At 44.8% G+C, this 14,805-nt stretch overlaps 1 protein-coding gene across 2 annotated transcripts; it reads right to left on the bottom strand.

Moving 5' to 3' along the window:
* Positions 1-6,190: 6,190 nt before the first annotated feature.
* KCNA1 (potassium voltage-gated channel subfamily A member 1) lies at positions 6,191-13,528 on the bottom strand. 2 transcript variants are annotated; one of them, XM_085652603.1, is made up of 2 exons: positions 11,648-13,528; positions 6,191-11,333 (listed from the first exon to the last, which is right to left on the bottom strand). In XM_085652603.1, exon 2 carries the CDS (start codon positions 10,880-10,882, stop codon positions 9,410-9,412), a length of 1,473 nt encoding a protein of 490 aa, XP_085508729.1. In that variant the 5' UTR covers positions 10,883-11,333; positions 11,648-13,528; the 3' UTR covers positions 6,191-9,409. The 2 variants fall into 2 exon arrangements, with proteins under 2 accessions (XP_085508729.1, XP_085508728.1); XM_085652602.1 differs by having other exon boundaries at positions 12,920-13,528.
* Between the last annotated feature and the right edge of the window lie 1,277 nt (positions 13,529-14,805).

The following is a 14,805-nucleotide window of genomic DNA, read 5'->3' as shown; positions in this document are numbered from 1 at the left end:
TACACATGTAAAACATGTCTTGACTGCCAAGGTCAAAGTGTTAAACTAGTTCTAGGTAACAACACGAGTCAATATTTACGGAAATGATTCTCGTGCGCCTCTTTACCATCGAGTATGGACAGGCAGGGACTCTGTAATCAGGCATTCAGCCCCAGTTTCTGATGCAATGTTTCAGGGACAAAAAGCAAGAGGATAAACATTTGCAATTCACGGATTTAAGGATAGAGCCACGGAATCTTTTTCAACAGGCCATCAACACCAGCACACTCCTCCTCGATTCGTCCCACCGAAAAGTATGCATAGTGATCTGCCCTTTGATGGAGTAAGTGAAATACAAAATATTAAAAGCAAAAAGGTTGGTCCTTTGCACTAGCGCGCTACACTCAGATATTCTATACTTGTCAGGTGTGGATGTCTATAGCCTCTACCCCAACTTATTTGTATCTGAAATACAAAATACGTTCTATATGAAGCATTAAAGTACATCCAGCCATGTATTATCAGCATAGTAGGTCATTAAGAGGATCAAATCCCCTTTGCAGGACCCAGTGTGCAAAGCGAGCACCTTTGCAAGTTCAGAGGACTCAGGCCCCAGCTCCCTCTGCTGGCCTATGCCTATGCCTATGCAGAAGTGTGCATGGTACAGACCGGGCCGGGGTCTCTGTTCAAGAGCAGATTGCTCGATCTCCAGCGCTCATGGTGACTCGCTGATGCTGGATATTAGAACAGATGCTGCCGACACAGCAGTGATGACATACTCAAGCTACTCTCTTTCTCCCTGCACTGTTTTTTAAGCAGTATCTGTGCTGTCGTGTTGCTTTACAGAGTTACTGCAGGCTCTGTGGAGACCGCAGTGTGTTAACAAGCAGCGCACTTGGTTCTTCAATAATGTGCCCTGACCTATATGATAAAGATATTACAACAGGTGGCTCAACATACAATAAGCATCGTAGAATTAGGTTGAGGGACTTCTATTAACTACAATATTTCAAGCTTTATTGGTGGACAAATGCAGGGGAGACATTAGTCACTGGGTCAGTCTGGTATTAATAATGCAAACAATGACTTAATTCACTTGTAAAATGAAAAGACACCTCATCACTTTTCAAACCATTGGCATTAGTTGTCTCAATGAATTTAATTGACAAAGGGACTTTTTTTTATAATACTGTGCCATTTTTGTAAAGTAGAAAATAAATATATTCAGTTTTTTAGTGTTGTATGTATCATTATGACTCCATTGTAAGGCCTTACTTAGACTGGCGGACAGGATAGTCTGATAAAACTTAGCGGATATCCTGTCCGCTGTATTATTAGTGGCACTGAAAGATCTTGGGCTTTATTTAGATCTCGGCGGATGGAATACTCCGTGACAAACGTGACAGATATCCCGTCCACCATATTACAATCTCTATAGGATATAATGGAATCGTAATGTGGCCGACAGGATCGGCATCCCGTTTGTGACGGAGGATTCCCATCAGCCAAGTTTTAAATTAGGCCCTTAGTCACAAACCCTGGGTATGAAGGATCAAGGCCCTATGTAGAAAAAGGTACCACCTGGAAATACATTGTAGGTCAAGGAGCAAGGGGGAAAAGACAAAGAAAACAAGAAAGGCTACCACACGACCTGTATTACTTCTCTATAGGCTTGCTAGAGCTTACCATCACTAAATCAGTATGTCTAGGTTTATGGCTCAATATGTTTAGTGATGGTCAGCCCATAGAACTCTAGCATGCCAACCGAGAAGTAATACAGGTCACGTTGGAGCTTTTCTTGTTTTCTATGAAGGATCAAGGTCCATGACCACTGCCAACCATGTCGGCCAAAACTGGGATACACTATAAATCCAGTATTTAACGTACACACTTTGGGGCTTCTATTTGACCTGGGACTGTAATTCGAATACCAGATGAATCAAGTCACCAATAAATGCAATCTCTATTTGAAAATATTAGCCTTATTCAACAATACAAAAATGCATAAAGAATATATTTTTCAGACAGGACTATACCAATAAAGCTTTTTTGGAGCACCGGAAGTTGCATGCAGGCTTCAAATCATTTCAATTACACATGTAAAACATGTCTTGACTGCCAAGGTCAAAGTGTTAAACTAGTTCTAGGTAACAACACGAGTCAATATTTACGGAAATGATTCTCGTGCGCCTCTTTACCATCGAGTATGGACAGGCAGGGACTCTGTAATCAGGCATTCAGCCCCAGTTTCTGATGCAATGTTTCAGGGACAAAAAGCAAGAGGATAAACATTTGCAATTCACGGATTTAAGGATAGAGCCACGGAATCTTTTTCAACAGGCCATCAACACCAGCACACTCCTCCTCGATTCGTCCCACCGAAAAGTATGCATAGTGATCTGCCCTTTGATGGAGTAAGTGAAATACAAAATATTAAAAGCAAAAAGGTTGGTCCTTTGCACTAGCGCGCTACACTCAGATATTCTATACTTGTCAGGTGTGGATGTCTATAGCCTCTACCCCAACTTATTTGTATCTGAAATACAAAATACGTTCTATATGAAGCATTAAAGTACATCCAGCCATGTATTATCAGCATAGTAGGTCATTAAGAGGATCAAATCCCCTTTGCAGGACCCAGTGTGCAAAGCGAGCACCTTTGCAAGTTCAGAGGACTCAGGCCCCAGCTCCCTCTGCTGGCCTATGCCTATGCCTATGCAGAAGTGTGCATGGTACAGACCGGGCCGGGGTCTCTGTTCAAGAGCAGATTGCTCGATCTCCAGCGCTCATGGTGACTCGCTGATGCTGGATATTAGAACAGATGCTGCCGACACAGCAGTGATGACATACTCAAGCTACTCTCTTTCTCCCTGCACTGTTTTTTAAGCAGTATCTGTGCTGTCGTGTTGCTTTACAGAGTTACTGCAGGCTCTGTGGAGACCGCAGTGTGTTAACAAGCAGCGCACTTGGTTCTTCAATAATGTGCCCTGACCTATATGATAAAGATATTACAACAGGTGGCTCAACATACAATAAGCATCGTAGAATTAGGTTGAGGGACTTCTATTAACTACAATATTTCAAGCTTTATTGGTGGACAAATGCAGGGGAGACATTAGTCACTGGGTCAGTCTGGTATTAATAATGCAAACAATGACTTAATTCACTTGTAAAATGAAAAGACACCTCATCACTTTTCAAACCATTGGCATTAGTTGTCTCAATGAATTTAATTGACAAAGGGACTTTTTTTTATAATACTGTGCCATTTTTGTAAAGTAGAAAATAAATATATTCAGTTTTTTAGTGTTGTATGTATCATTATGACTCCATTGTAAGGCCTTACTTAGACTGGCGGACAGGATAGTCTGATAAAACTTAGCGGATATCCTGTCCGCTGTATTATTAGTGGCATTGGCTATAATGCACTAGCACTACAGGCGGGCGGGACATCCATCATGTTTGTGACAGAGTATGGCCTTGAGTTTCATGCTCTTTGAGTTTGTTTTCATCACATCCTGAGTGAGGGACTATGTCTCACACATAGTCCTGTACCTTCCAAATTAACTCACTGTGACAAATGTAAAAGTACTAAAGAAAACAGTGGGTGACAGCTCCAGCATGTAACATATGCCTGGCGGATTTTGAATTTTAACCCTCCTTTCTATCTTTTTAAAGTTCTCAAATCATGCTGTCATGACCAGGATATGCTGTACATTGCCGAAATTGACCCAATGTAAATACAAGACCCAAGATTAGGAGTCAATTCCCCGAATTACACAATTGTTTAAAACTGCCGGATTCCTCATGCATCCACGTGTTGCAGTCCCTTCATGAATATTATAAAATACATGTCAAGCACTTTAGGATATCTGATCATTCACACTCTTCCCCATCCCAAGTATTCTATTGACATGTGTGTGTAAACTCCCAACACGTCATGAACATGAAAAAGTTAAAACATATGATCCCCGTCAATGCAAGCTAGTTGGCGGGCAATCTTGTATGAGCCCCAGTTCCAAGCAGAGGAAAGTCTGCAGTGTAATAAATCAGCTGCTGCCTCACATGCACATGCAGGCGAGGAAAAGGAGAAGGCTACCCTGAAAAGCAGCAGTGATATCAAACAAAACTCGGAAGCTTTGCAATGGTTTTCAAACATTACACATAAGAGGTTTATAGCCAACTTGCAAGCCAGAAACTATCCTCCCGCTGCTGGTACCCTGTGCTGCAAGTGCGGAGATGCAAAGTAGCAAACATCCACTGAAGACTGAACACACAGAATGCAAGAACAGAATGTCCAGGCAAAGTCCCTGCCCTGTGTGATGGCTGTGGCTACTACTTAACGCAGGGTTTATCAGAAAGAGGAGCTACTCTGTGGCAGTCATACAATAGTCCACTGTGATCGGGCTCAAGGGTGGCCTTTGAGAGTTAAAGCTCAGCTCTGATCTTTACGAACAGCTGGGAGGAAGGTAAGGCACACCAACAGCACTTGCATCACTGCATAATGTACAGCATAATACCAGGCTTGATAGTTTAGCGCTCATAGACTTTGTGCATTGTACGCAGCCTCTCAAGCTCATTACGAGAACACGGGCCTGTTCATGTATCATCCTGCCATCACGATCACAAAGCACTTACCCAGCTGCCCTTGCCTCTCCCGGGAGCCGAGCGCTAAAGTGCTTCCTGCTGCGGCCCTCTGATTGAGCGCCGTGAAGCCACGCTGTCTTGGCCGCAGGGATGCATCAATTAAACCATCATGGCATCCAGGTGGAAGGGAGACACGGGGGAGGGGCGGGAAGGGGGCAGCAACGCAGCGCCAACAGCCAATCCGTGCACGCTGAATCCCTGTGGGCGGGCCTCCAGCTCAACGTTCCAGTGGCATTGAACATAACCTGAGTGCGCGCTCCTTGTTGCAATGACGTGCCTGGGGTCAGCCGATGAAGGAAAGCCCCGTGCAACACACAAGGGTCACAGTCACGAATCCCACACATCACTACTGACCTTCAACAGTCTGGCGTTAAACGAATTGCAATATGCTGTTCTAATTATTGTAGCATCCATGTTCTGTTCAATAATTACAAAAATGACAATCTAGAGCCGCATGCATGCGGTATTTGTGAAGCACCAACGTCGCCAAAAGGCCGACGGGGGCTGCACTTTTACATTCTTGTACAATGAGGGAATACATATATTATTCCCCAGGAATGCAACCATGACCATTCAAATGCATCAAAGAAATTTTAAACAAAACTTACAAATAAGTACACACAACCTATGTTATTTCCATTTCCACATGAATGTGGAATTATATTCAGCCAGCCAGGGCTCGATCTTTTCATATTGTGGGGAAGGGGCGCTGAATGACCTTCAAACAATGACTGCACACTGAATGAAAAGCAGGCCATTTTAGAGAAATGCCTCTTGTGTCTTTACGAAGGAATTAATTAGCGGTTGTGATTACAAGAGTTAAACAGCTGCAAAATAATGAGTTTGCAAATCGGCTCCATTTATGGATATAACATTTCGTATTCTAGGAAGTAATGGTGGAGATTACCGAGCATCATATGTGCACTGTACCTTCTCGGGCTGCTGGTGTGTCTCTTTCAAGAACCTGATCCTAAATGGTTCGGCCGTTCAGGACAGGCCATGAGATGTGGAGCAGAGGAGAGGAGGTGCTGGTGAGGATCTATCCCAAACATAAACAAGGGACACTTCATTTGGATGAAGTCCTACGTCAGCAGCAGGTTAGGTAACTGCCAGGCCATAATGCATTTGGCAAGGGTGTATCACAAGCCCCTACAGACCTCAACCCCTCCAAGGAGCCCCTACTCACGCAAAGGTCAATGGATATTAATGAGATAAGGGAGACTCGGGGGCCACCCCTTACTTCCTTAATGAGGTACAATCATTTTACGCTACGCCTCAGGCACTTGCATTTTGTCACAAAAAAAACCCAGAAACGTTCCCATTCTGAGATGGGATATCCCAACATAGCACATAATCTCGTGAAAGTTAAGACTCCGGCGCAGGCATAAGCTATTCAACACCCACTCCTCTTCCCGCTCCCCACAGTGCGGTGGGTATCTTCTGCACAGCCATCTAGCAGTCAGCAGCCAAGTGTGGCCCCATCTCTATTAGCACAAGACTACAATTTAGGAATGTCCCCAAATAAGGTGAACAGCAAACGCAGGGTAAATAAAAAAAATGACATTTATTTGTAAGAACAGGCAGTTGTTAAGTGCACCTTCAGGTCTACAAAGATATTTTAGCACGTACAGTGCAAGGGGTCAGAACATTATTTCTTTTCATACTTGCCAGAAATGCATGCCTATGCTACATGAGTTCTTCCCTGTACTCAAGACTTTAGTATGTTCTGATACTTTAATGAGCGATGAATGGGTAACTAATGATTCATACTCCCCACACTGTCCCCACCGGACGAGACCACCACCCCGCTCCCTGGCTGAAGGAACCCCCGCATGCAGCACTTCTCCTTTTTTATTACATGCAGAAGTCAGCCCAGTAGTCAAACTAAGGTGCAGTTCCCCAGCTCCCAGAAACTAAGGGGGTGAGCCTCGCCCAGCCCATGCTGCTCTTGCGTAGCTCATCAGCCTCACAGCACAGCATGGAGTGTTGCTGTGTTACTGGAGAGCAGTATTCGGCCCGCCGGGCTTGGGGAACGTGTCTCATAACTCCGGGGCAGGTGAGATGGAGGAACCAGGACATACGTGATTATGGTTTTGTTTTGGTAAGAGAGAGAAACATCAAATGGTATTTTTCTTTTAAAGTGTTGATTTAATGCCCTGCAATTCTGGAGATGAGGTGAATGCCCCTGATTCTTGATCTCCTAGTATCACAGAAAGTTCCACACGGAATTAAACATCCCTTCTAGTAAATCTGTCATTTCTTCTCAAGATTGTGCGTAAAATGAAGAGAATCCCCCTTTTTGTCCTAAGTGCCTTTCTATACAGTCAACGGGTGTGTACAATCGAAGAGGTCAACAGTAGCTTGCCACATGCTAAGTGCGAGGCGGGGGATTCCAGCGTGTCCATGTCCGCCGTGAGAGATTTATAGTGCCTAATTGTGGTTGAAAGTCATTGTAGCTCAGACATTCGTGTGACGGCCTTCGCCTTCAAGAGCTGCTAGCGGGTCAAAGGTCCATTATGCGTCAGTGCGTCAGCAGCCGGATGACAGGATTAGACTACAGGAAGGGGGTGTATCTCGCCCCTTCTCTCGCGCGCTTTCTTTCTCTCCCCCTTTCCTCTTCCCCTTATTTCTCCATGATACCACAACTTTAGTGTCCCTTTCAGAAAAAAAGCTCTGCACTCATTTTTTTTTGTTGCCAGAGAGAAGGCCGTGAAAAAAGAAGTAGGCAGGAAGGGTCTTCATGTCTTTCAAGAAACAAAGTTTTGTCATTTAGGTGCCGCCTAATAAAAATAGGCCATAATTAAGCAGGGAAAGAGGCAAGGGAGCTCTTTTTTTGTTGTTCTTTGAGTTCAAATGCTCCCGATTTCCAATAAATTGGTGCACTTGTATGCATTTATTTGATAGAAACAAAACTCTAGGCCGAGTAGCTTCATGAGAGATTTAAAAAAACAAAATCCATACTAAAAAGCAAAAATAAATTAATGTTCAGTGCAAAGCATTTTCCTGGGTAATGCCAGATAGACGGTGACGTCTCAGTACACAAAAAATGAACATCATCAGAGAGCTGTCTTCCACAGCAACGACATATAGGAACAAACACACGGTTTCTCAGCTTTCAAGCAACCAAGGGGATACATCCACAGGGCTCCCACATATCCATGGCTGGTGTTTGAAGGAGCTCTTCAAGTGAGAACGCCTCCCTTCTAGGCCTGCAGGAGAGGTTGGGGGGATAAGACCGTACATTCCTTTAGCCTGTTTTTGGGAAGAAGTCTACCTCTCCCCGATGCCAATAGTGGTCCTGGTGCTTCTCAGCTTGGAACCCAGAGGCACTTTCAGAGATTCAACGGATAAAGGATAAAGGCACTAGCAACTATCTGAGTCAATCAGTTACGTCTCTGCATTGAGTCGCCAGGGAGTACATAATTCAATAGACCTCAAACCATGACTGCAACGAAAATGGGTGGTAATTTGGATGCATACATTACATAAAGTGAAGTTACATTCTGAGATTGCGTCAAAAAGACATGCAGTTGCACCTTGATTTTCAGTTAAAATGTAGAGCATTTCTTAGGTGTTACTACTTACAACCTGATTTCATAATTTTTCATATATTGCCCCCTTCTGGGGTGGGATAATTTACGTTCCCTACATTACCTGGACAGACAGAAGTTAACACACTTTCTCTGATCAAAGCACTAATATCTGTCAGTTCTCCCCCATTTCTGCTGGTCCATTAATCCAACAAGCACTTGTTTTAATATTGAAGTCATGCATTAATTATTTCGGGTTACACCTTAGTCAAATGAGCCATAATGCTGAGTATTTTTTATCATGCTGTGATCTCCGAAAGTTATTGTTCCCATTTGACTAACATACACACTTAAATACAGTACTTTAAATGACTAATAAAATATTTAATAAATTAAGGAGTGCACTTTTGGTGAATGCAAATGAAAAATAAGTAACCTCTCTCATAAGATTCAGTTCAAACGAAAGCTTATCCCCTATGATTTGAGGTAACATCTCCCATGCGATTACAAAATAAATATTCTCAAAGTCAAAACATGCGCTATATGACACTCTGTTGTGCTGTCTTGCAACAAAGGGGCAAATATGTTGCATCCAGTACTCTGGACCCCTAAAAAAAGTTGAAATCATCTGCACTTGAAATCTAGCAGCATTGCAGATAGTTTTGTCTTGTCTGATGTGCATTTATTTTTTGGAATTTTATATTTTAGATTAATTCTGATAAAGGTTGAATAACAAAAACTGGTCAACTAGGTTGTTCTTAAGGTGCTATGTGGAACTGTAGGCCATAGATCACTGCATAATCTTTGAAAAAGGGAGAGGACTAGGGAAGATAGCAAACGTGTGCACATTTTAGCTGAAATTTTAGTTTGATGCCCTTCATTGGATGCAGTCTGCAGATAGAAAGTGCTAGATATTCATGCTTGTACATTATTCTGTTATCACTAGTGATTGTTTTTTTAATTTTAGGGTCAACGAGCAAAAGTGAAATGGACATTCCTGCTTAGGAGCATCAGGTTTTCTATCTAACTGTACTTGCTGGAATAGTTTGTTTTTCATTCAAGTACCAGTAGAAAAAAACAAGTTTAAAAAATAAATTGCAATATTATCTTTCATGGGTTCTGAAAGCTTGTTGATCGCTGAGCATAAATTCGCAATGCAAAAATTCATTGACGAGGTAAATAAAGCATTCAAATAAGTGTTTTTAAAGCATCTACAAATTGTCACTTTAGAGTCACAAAGCTGCAGGGATTTCCTACACATCTGTCAGCAGCTTGTTTTTGTTAACACAATTTTGGTTGGCCACGGTGCAGTTGCCAGTTCTGAGATTTGACTCTCTATAATTATCTATACTATTATTCATGTCTTCTTGAATTTCCATGTAATCGGACTTGCTGACTGTAGAAGAGCTACGTCGGCTCAGGTCACTGTTGGAGGCCAAATTAGGGGAGCTCACGTGGAGCAACTGGGCCTGTTCTTCCCCTTCAGTTTCTCGGTGGTAGAAGTAGTTGAAGTTGGACACGATGACAGGTACAGGCAGGGCAATTGTTAGCACGCCAGCTATGGCACACAGGGAGCCCACAATCTTGCCTCCAATTGTCACTGGGTACATGTCACCATAGCCCACAGTGGTCATGGACACCACTGCCCACCAGAAAGCATCAGGGATACTCGTGAAATGAGACATATCTTCTTCAGCTTCAGCAAAATACACTGCACTGGAGAACAAGATTACCCCAATGAATAAAAAGAAGATGAGTAGACCTAGCTCTCTCATGCTAGCCTTGAGAGTCTGTCCCAAAATCTGGAGGCCCTTAGAGTGTCTGGAGAGTTTGAAGATTCGGAAGACTCTTACCAGTCTGATGACCCTCAGGATGGCTAGAGATGTTGCCTGTTCCCCCTTCACGGGCCCATCTTGCTCAGCCATCTCAGTCCCCAAAGTAATAAAGTAGGGGATAATGGCCACGATATCAATTACATTCATGATGTTCTTGAAGAATTCTGGTTTACTCGGGCAAGCAAAAAATCTAACCAGCAGCTCAAATGAAAACCAGATGATGCAGAGGGTCTCTACCACAAAGAATGGATCGGTGAAGATGTTGGTCTTGTAAAATACAGTGCTGTTGTCGCTCCTCCGCTGAGAAAATATCCGGTCAGCTTTGAGCTCTGGAAGTGTCTCTAAGCAAAATATGACAATAGAAATGAGGATCACCATGACAGAGACAATGGCGATGATTCTGGCTGGGCCTGAGCTTTCTGGGTATTCAAACAAAAGCCAAATTTGCCTTTGGTACTCTTTTTCTGGTAAGGGGCGCTCTTCTTCTTTAATAAAGCCTTCATCCTCTCTAAACTTCTCCATGGCCTCCTCTCCTAGTTCATAAAATTTTATTTCCTCTGAGAACATATCCAGGGGCACATTGACAGGCCTTCTCAATCGGCCCCCAGACTGGTAGTAATACAATATGGCATCAAAACTGGGGCGGTTCCTATCGAAGAAGTACTCATTCCTCAGAGGGTCAAAGTAGCGCATCCGCTTTTTAGGGTTTCCCAGTAAGGTGTTGGGGAACTGGGCCAGTGTCTTGAGCTGGGTCTCGAACCTGAGACCAGCCACATTGATAACCACCCGCTCACAGCACTCGTGGTCTTCGTGGTCAGGCTGATAGCTGTCCTGGGGATGTCCAGGCAAGGCTGAGGCCTCGTCCATGTTGTCTCCTGCGATCACAGTCATTTTCCTCCTGGCAGGTGGGGCTCAGGGGATGGAAACAGGAGGTGTTCACCTTGACTCCAGGGTGCTTCCCTTCTCTGGTCTTGATCTTTCTTTTGCCTGAGCAAAAATGTGTGTGAGTGTAGGGGTGTGTGTGTGTGTGCGTGTGTCTCCTTTGGCCTCTCAGCAACACACGCACACACACACACTCGGGCTCCAGTTGGGTCCCCAGTGCTGGACGAACAGGCCAGTTGCCCCTTGTCTTTTTTCTTGCTTTTAGTGCAATCCTGCTTTTATCGCTGACTCAACCATTGCCGTTCTGCTGCTGTCACCCAGCTTTTCCAACCAAAAAAACACAGAAAAGGATGGATGCGATGGTTTGCCAACTCAGCAGATTTCAACTGCCTCCCTCTCGCACGCTCTCTGCCTCCCTTACAGATGGAAGGTATTCTCACGCCAGTGCGGTAGATGGAGACTGCAAGAAAATAAACACAACAAAAAAACACAACAAAATGCATTCAGTTTGGGGTACAAAACCACATAGCGTGACAATGAATCATCAACAATTTGCCCTACAATCACTCTTTCCGTTTTAAACAATAATCCAAGTGTCCTGTTACTAGTACTAGCACTGCACAAAATCTCAACACACTGTACACACACCGATTATGGCTTTTGAAATTAAAACTGATAAACAATGCACTGACAAGGCATTCCAAAAAATAACAATACACAGGCATGCAGACACGTTTACGAAAAAAAAACCAAATAAGTAATCAGGTGTCTTACCTTGCGTTCTCGGCGGCAGGAATGGCAGAGGTATAAAAAAATAATCAAGCACTGTTGGAATGCGTCAAGCCTTGCAGCATCCAAGAGGCGCATGCAGCTAGCCCGTCTGCGCCCTTTTTTTTTATTATGGATATCGTTTTACAGCGCTGGGAGTATAAGATCTGCTGAAATATTCATAGACTATGTTAGGCTGCATGGAGAGCAATCATATTTAATTAGTTACTGATGAGGAACCGCATAAAGCGAGCTTTCTGTCCAGCAATAGAGTGAAACGTGATTGAAATGGGGTGCGTCCCCCCCTTTCTTTCCCATTTCACGTTCCTGCGAATGGTGAAAGGCTGGGAGCCGGTGGTGGGAACTGGGAAGGGTTGCAAGCAGTGTGCAGCCAGGCTGCATACTCGGCAGCAGAGCCCGCTCTATAGCAGCAGTAATGAGTGTGGGACGGGGGCGGCTGAATACATTAAACGCAATAAGCAAACTCCAGCCATTTCTTGACGTTGCAGTCTCAGCAGAAACATGAGAGCTCTTTGGTGCAGATAGGCTCGGACATACATAGATAGGTTCGCGGCTGCATCGCCCCCAGAATCCAACCCAGGCAGCTACAAACAAGCGCATTTTGACGGTTCAAGGGTGCGGGGTGGGAAAGCGATCCCCTCTGGATGGTTTCACATGGCAAATATAAAAGACAGTACAGACGCAATGCAGGCAGCGTGCAAGGCACCCACATCCCTCAGTCGTTGCGCGCGCTCGAGCGCACGGGAGCAGCAAGCAGGCCAGTCATGTCATGTATGAACCGGGACAGCCCCGCGATGTATGGGGGGAGGGCAATGCAGAGACCGGCGTGGGGCTGCGGGGCTCTATGCAGCCCCAACGGGCACATGCACAGAATGACCGATACATGAGGAGCAGGCAAACGAGTCGTGCAGCGAGCAAGCCATACACTCTCTCACACCGGCACACACACTGGCCATCCGAGACAGCAGCGCGGCGTCTTCCTGGGGAGGCACACGTATCCCTGACTCTAAACACCTCTGCACACACGGCCCACATACTAGAAAATAAACAGGAGACCATGCCACAGCCATTGTCGTGATGGCCTTGAAAACGCACCTGCATTGTCAAGGCCGACATGTTTATTGGCAGATCCAGCATCATCATCATCACATTTAGAAATGAACAACAATCGTAACGTGTATATAACACAGAGGCGGCAGGAGGGGCGCACTGCTTGGCAGGGGAGGTTGCTAGGTTAGTAGAGCAAGATGCACATACCCTGATCCTGCCCGGGACATACAAGAGGGCGGTAGCGGGGCTCGAGCGCGGCGTGTCTATGTGGTGCACGGAGCGGAGACAGTCAGACGGCTTTTGGGGAAGAGGCGATGAGAGCTGAATGCGGTGAAGCCGGAGGACTCTCCCCGGCTGCCGGCCCGCCTCATTGCTGCCGAGTCTCCTCCATGGCCCCCATCGGCTGCCAGCAGCGACATATTTGAGAAATCATCCGTTTAGACGCAACTGGCCGTCCACCGGGATACTGACGTCTCCTCCTCTCTGTCAGAAGCAATGCTGAAGGCTGCAGGAGAAGCAATACAATCCCAGGCTATTGAATCGGGTGGCTCCCGGCATGGACTGCTGGCCGCAGTGTGGTTCGGGCGGACGCTGCTGCCGTACTACGCAGCGCGGGCTCTGCAGCGTCCCCTGGTAGGCCTGGCCTAGCACAGCAGCATCACAGGGTAAGGCGGGGTCAGTAAAGGCGATGCAGTTTTCTCCTTTGCACTGTTTTTCTCCGACTGGGCAGGGATGTTCAGTACACATCTGCCAGTCTGAGTGTGCCTACACCCCCTGTAGCATACTGGCAAGGTGACGAACTTGCTCCATAGGCAGTGCCTTTAGCAGATCCCCAGTGCAGACTAAGCACGTATGCCACATATTGCCAGCAGCACAGGCCACGCCCTGATGTAAACATCAAGGCATGACTATGAAAATGAATGACATTTGGGGTCTATCTGAAGGATGTGCCCAGACCCCACTGAAGTGACAAACGTACACGCTGAGGTTGTTGGAAGTGTTTATTAGCTATTCAGGAGCGTCCTGCCTCCATTGACAGGGGCCAGGGATCAACGGCTATGTCTGGAATGCCATGATGTCAAATGGCATTCTATGACATAACTACATTCGGTAGAATGCGTCACCACACTTCTCCCGTTTTTCCAACAAGATACAATTTATACACAAAGAAACTACTGTGTTTACAATCTAAGTACATTCTAACAACTGTTTTTCCACAAGGGTTCCAACACACAAAGGTTACACAATGCTTAATTCCACAAAACTCACGCAACACACCACCTGTCCCTGTTAAAGAAAAATAAATGGGAAAGAAAGAGAAAAAAAAAGAACGAAAAACAACTACATACAGATCGAAAATGGCACAAAGGGAGGATAATATAATTCAAAAGTAGTGTGAAAGCATGGCTTAGATTACAAACAAAGTCTTGTAGTTTCTTAGGTGCATACCTATAATGTAAGCTTCTTCTTACGTTGTCATCCATTCTCCCTGTGGTAATTTTACCACAAATATTTTTACTAACATCCACGCCATCCCAATGAAAGCTGGAATCTGAGGCTATATGAGGAGTACCCAAAACATCAAGAGAAGGGAGGAAGAAGCAGTGATTCATTCTGCTTCCATGCTTAATAGTTTATAATCAAAAGAGAATGAACCACGTATCTTGAAAAAGCCAGGGTCTATAAGTGTTGTAGAAAGGCCTTCGTACACTAACCTATGGGCAGCGGTATATCTTGGTTCTCCGCTTGAGAAGGTTAGGTGATTGGTTTTATCAATGGGTCCTTTTCCACCTGAGTTTCCCGTTCTCCAGGCAGTCAACCTTCCTTCACCTGGAGGGAGACCATCTGGTTCTTTGACGTTCGTGATTTCGATAGTGTTAGCGGAAAAAAAGTGATAAATTAAAAATACCTCTTAGCTTGTACTCTTGTTTTATTCGTCAGGATGGGGTAAGATTGAAAACAGTGTGTTTTGCTTTGGTGGATGTGTGAATGTTCCACCACACCTATATAATGATAATTTCAGTGGTCGACATGTTTCAGTCCATGGGTGTCTCTAAAGATCGGAGGACTTTCATAAGGACCTTAGTCATAGC

This window comes from Triturus cristatus, chromosome 4_1, assembly GCF_964204655.1.
Source record: "Triturus cristatus chromosome 4_1, aTriCri1.1, whole genome shotgun sequence".
In the NCBI taxonomy this organism is placed as follows: domain Eukaryota; kingdom Metazoa; phylum Chordata; class Amphibia; order Caudata; family Salamandridae; genus Triturus; species Triturus cristatus.
The sequence above is the reverse complement of the archived record's forward strand: the minus strand, read 5'-3'. Positions and strand labels throughout refer to the sequence as shown.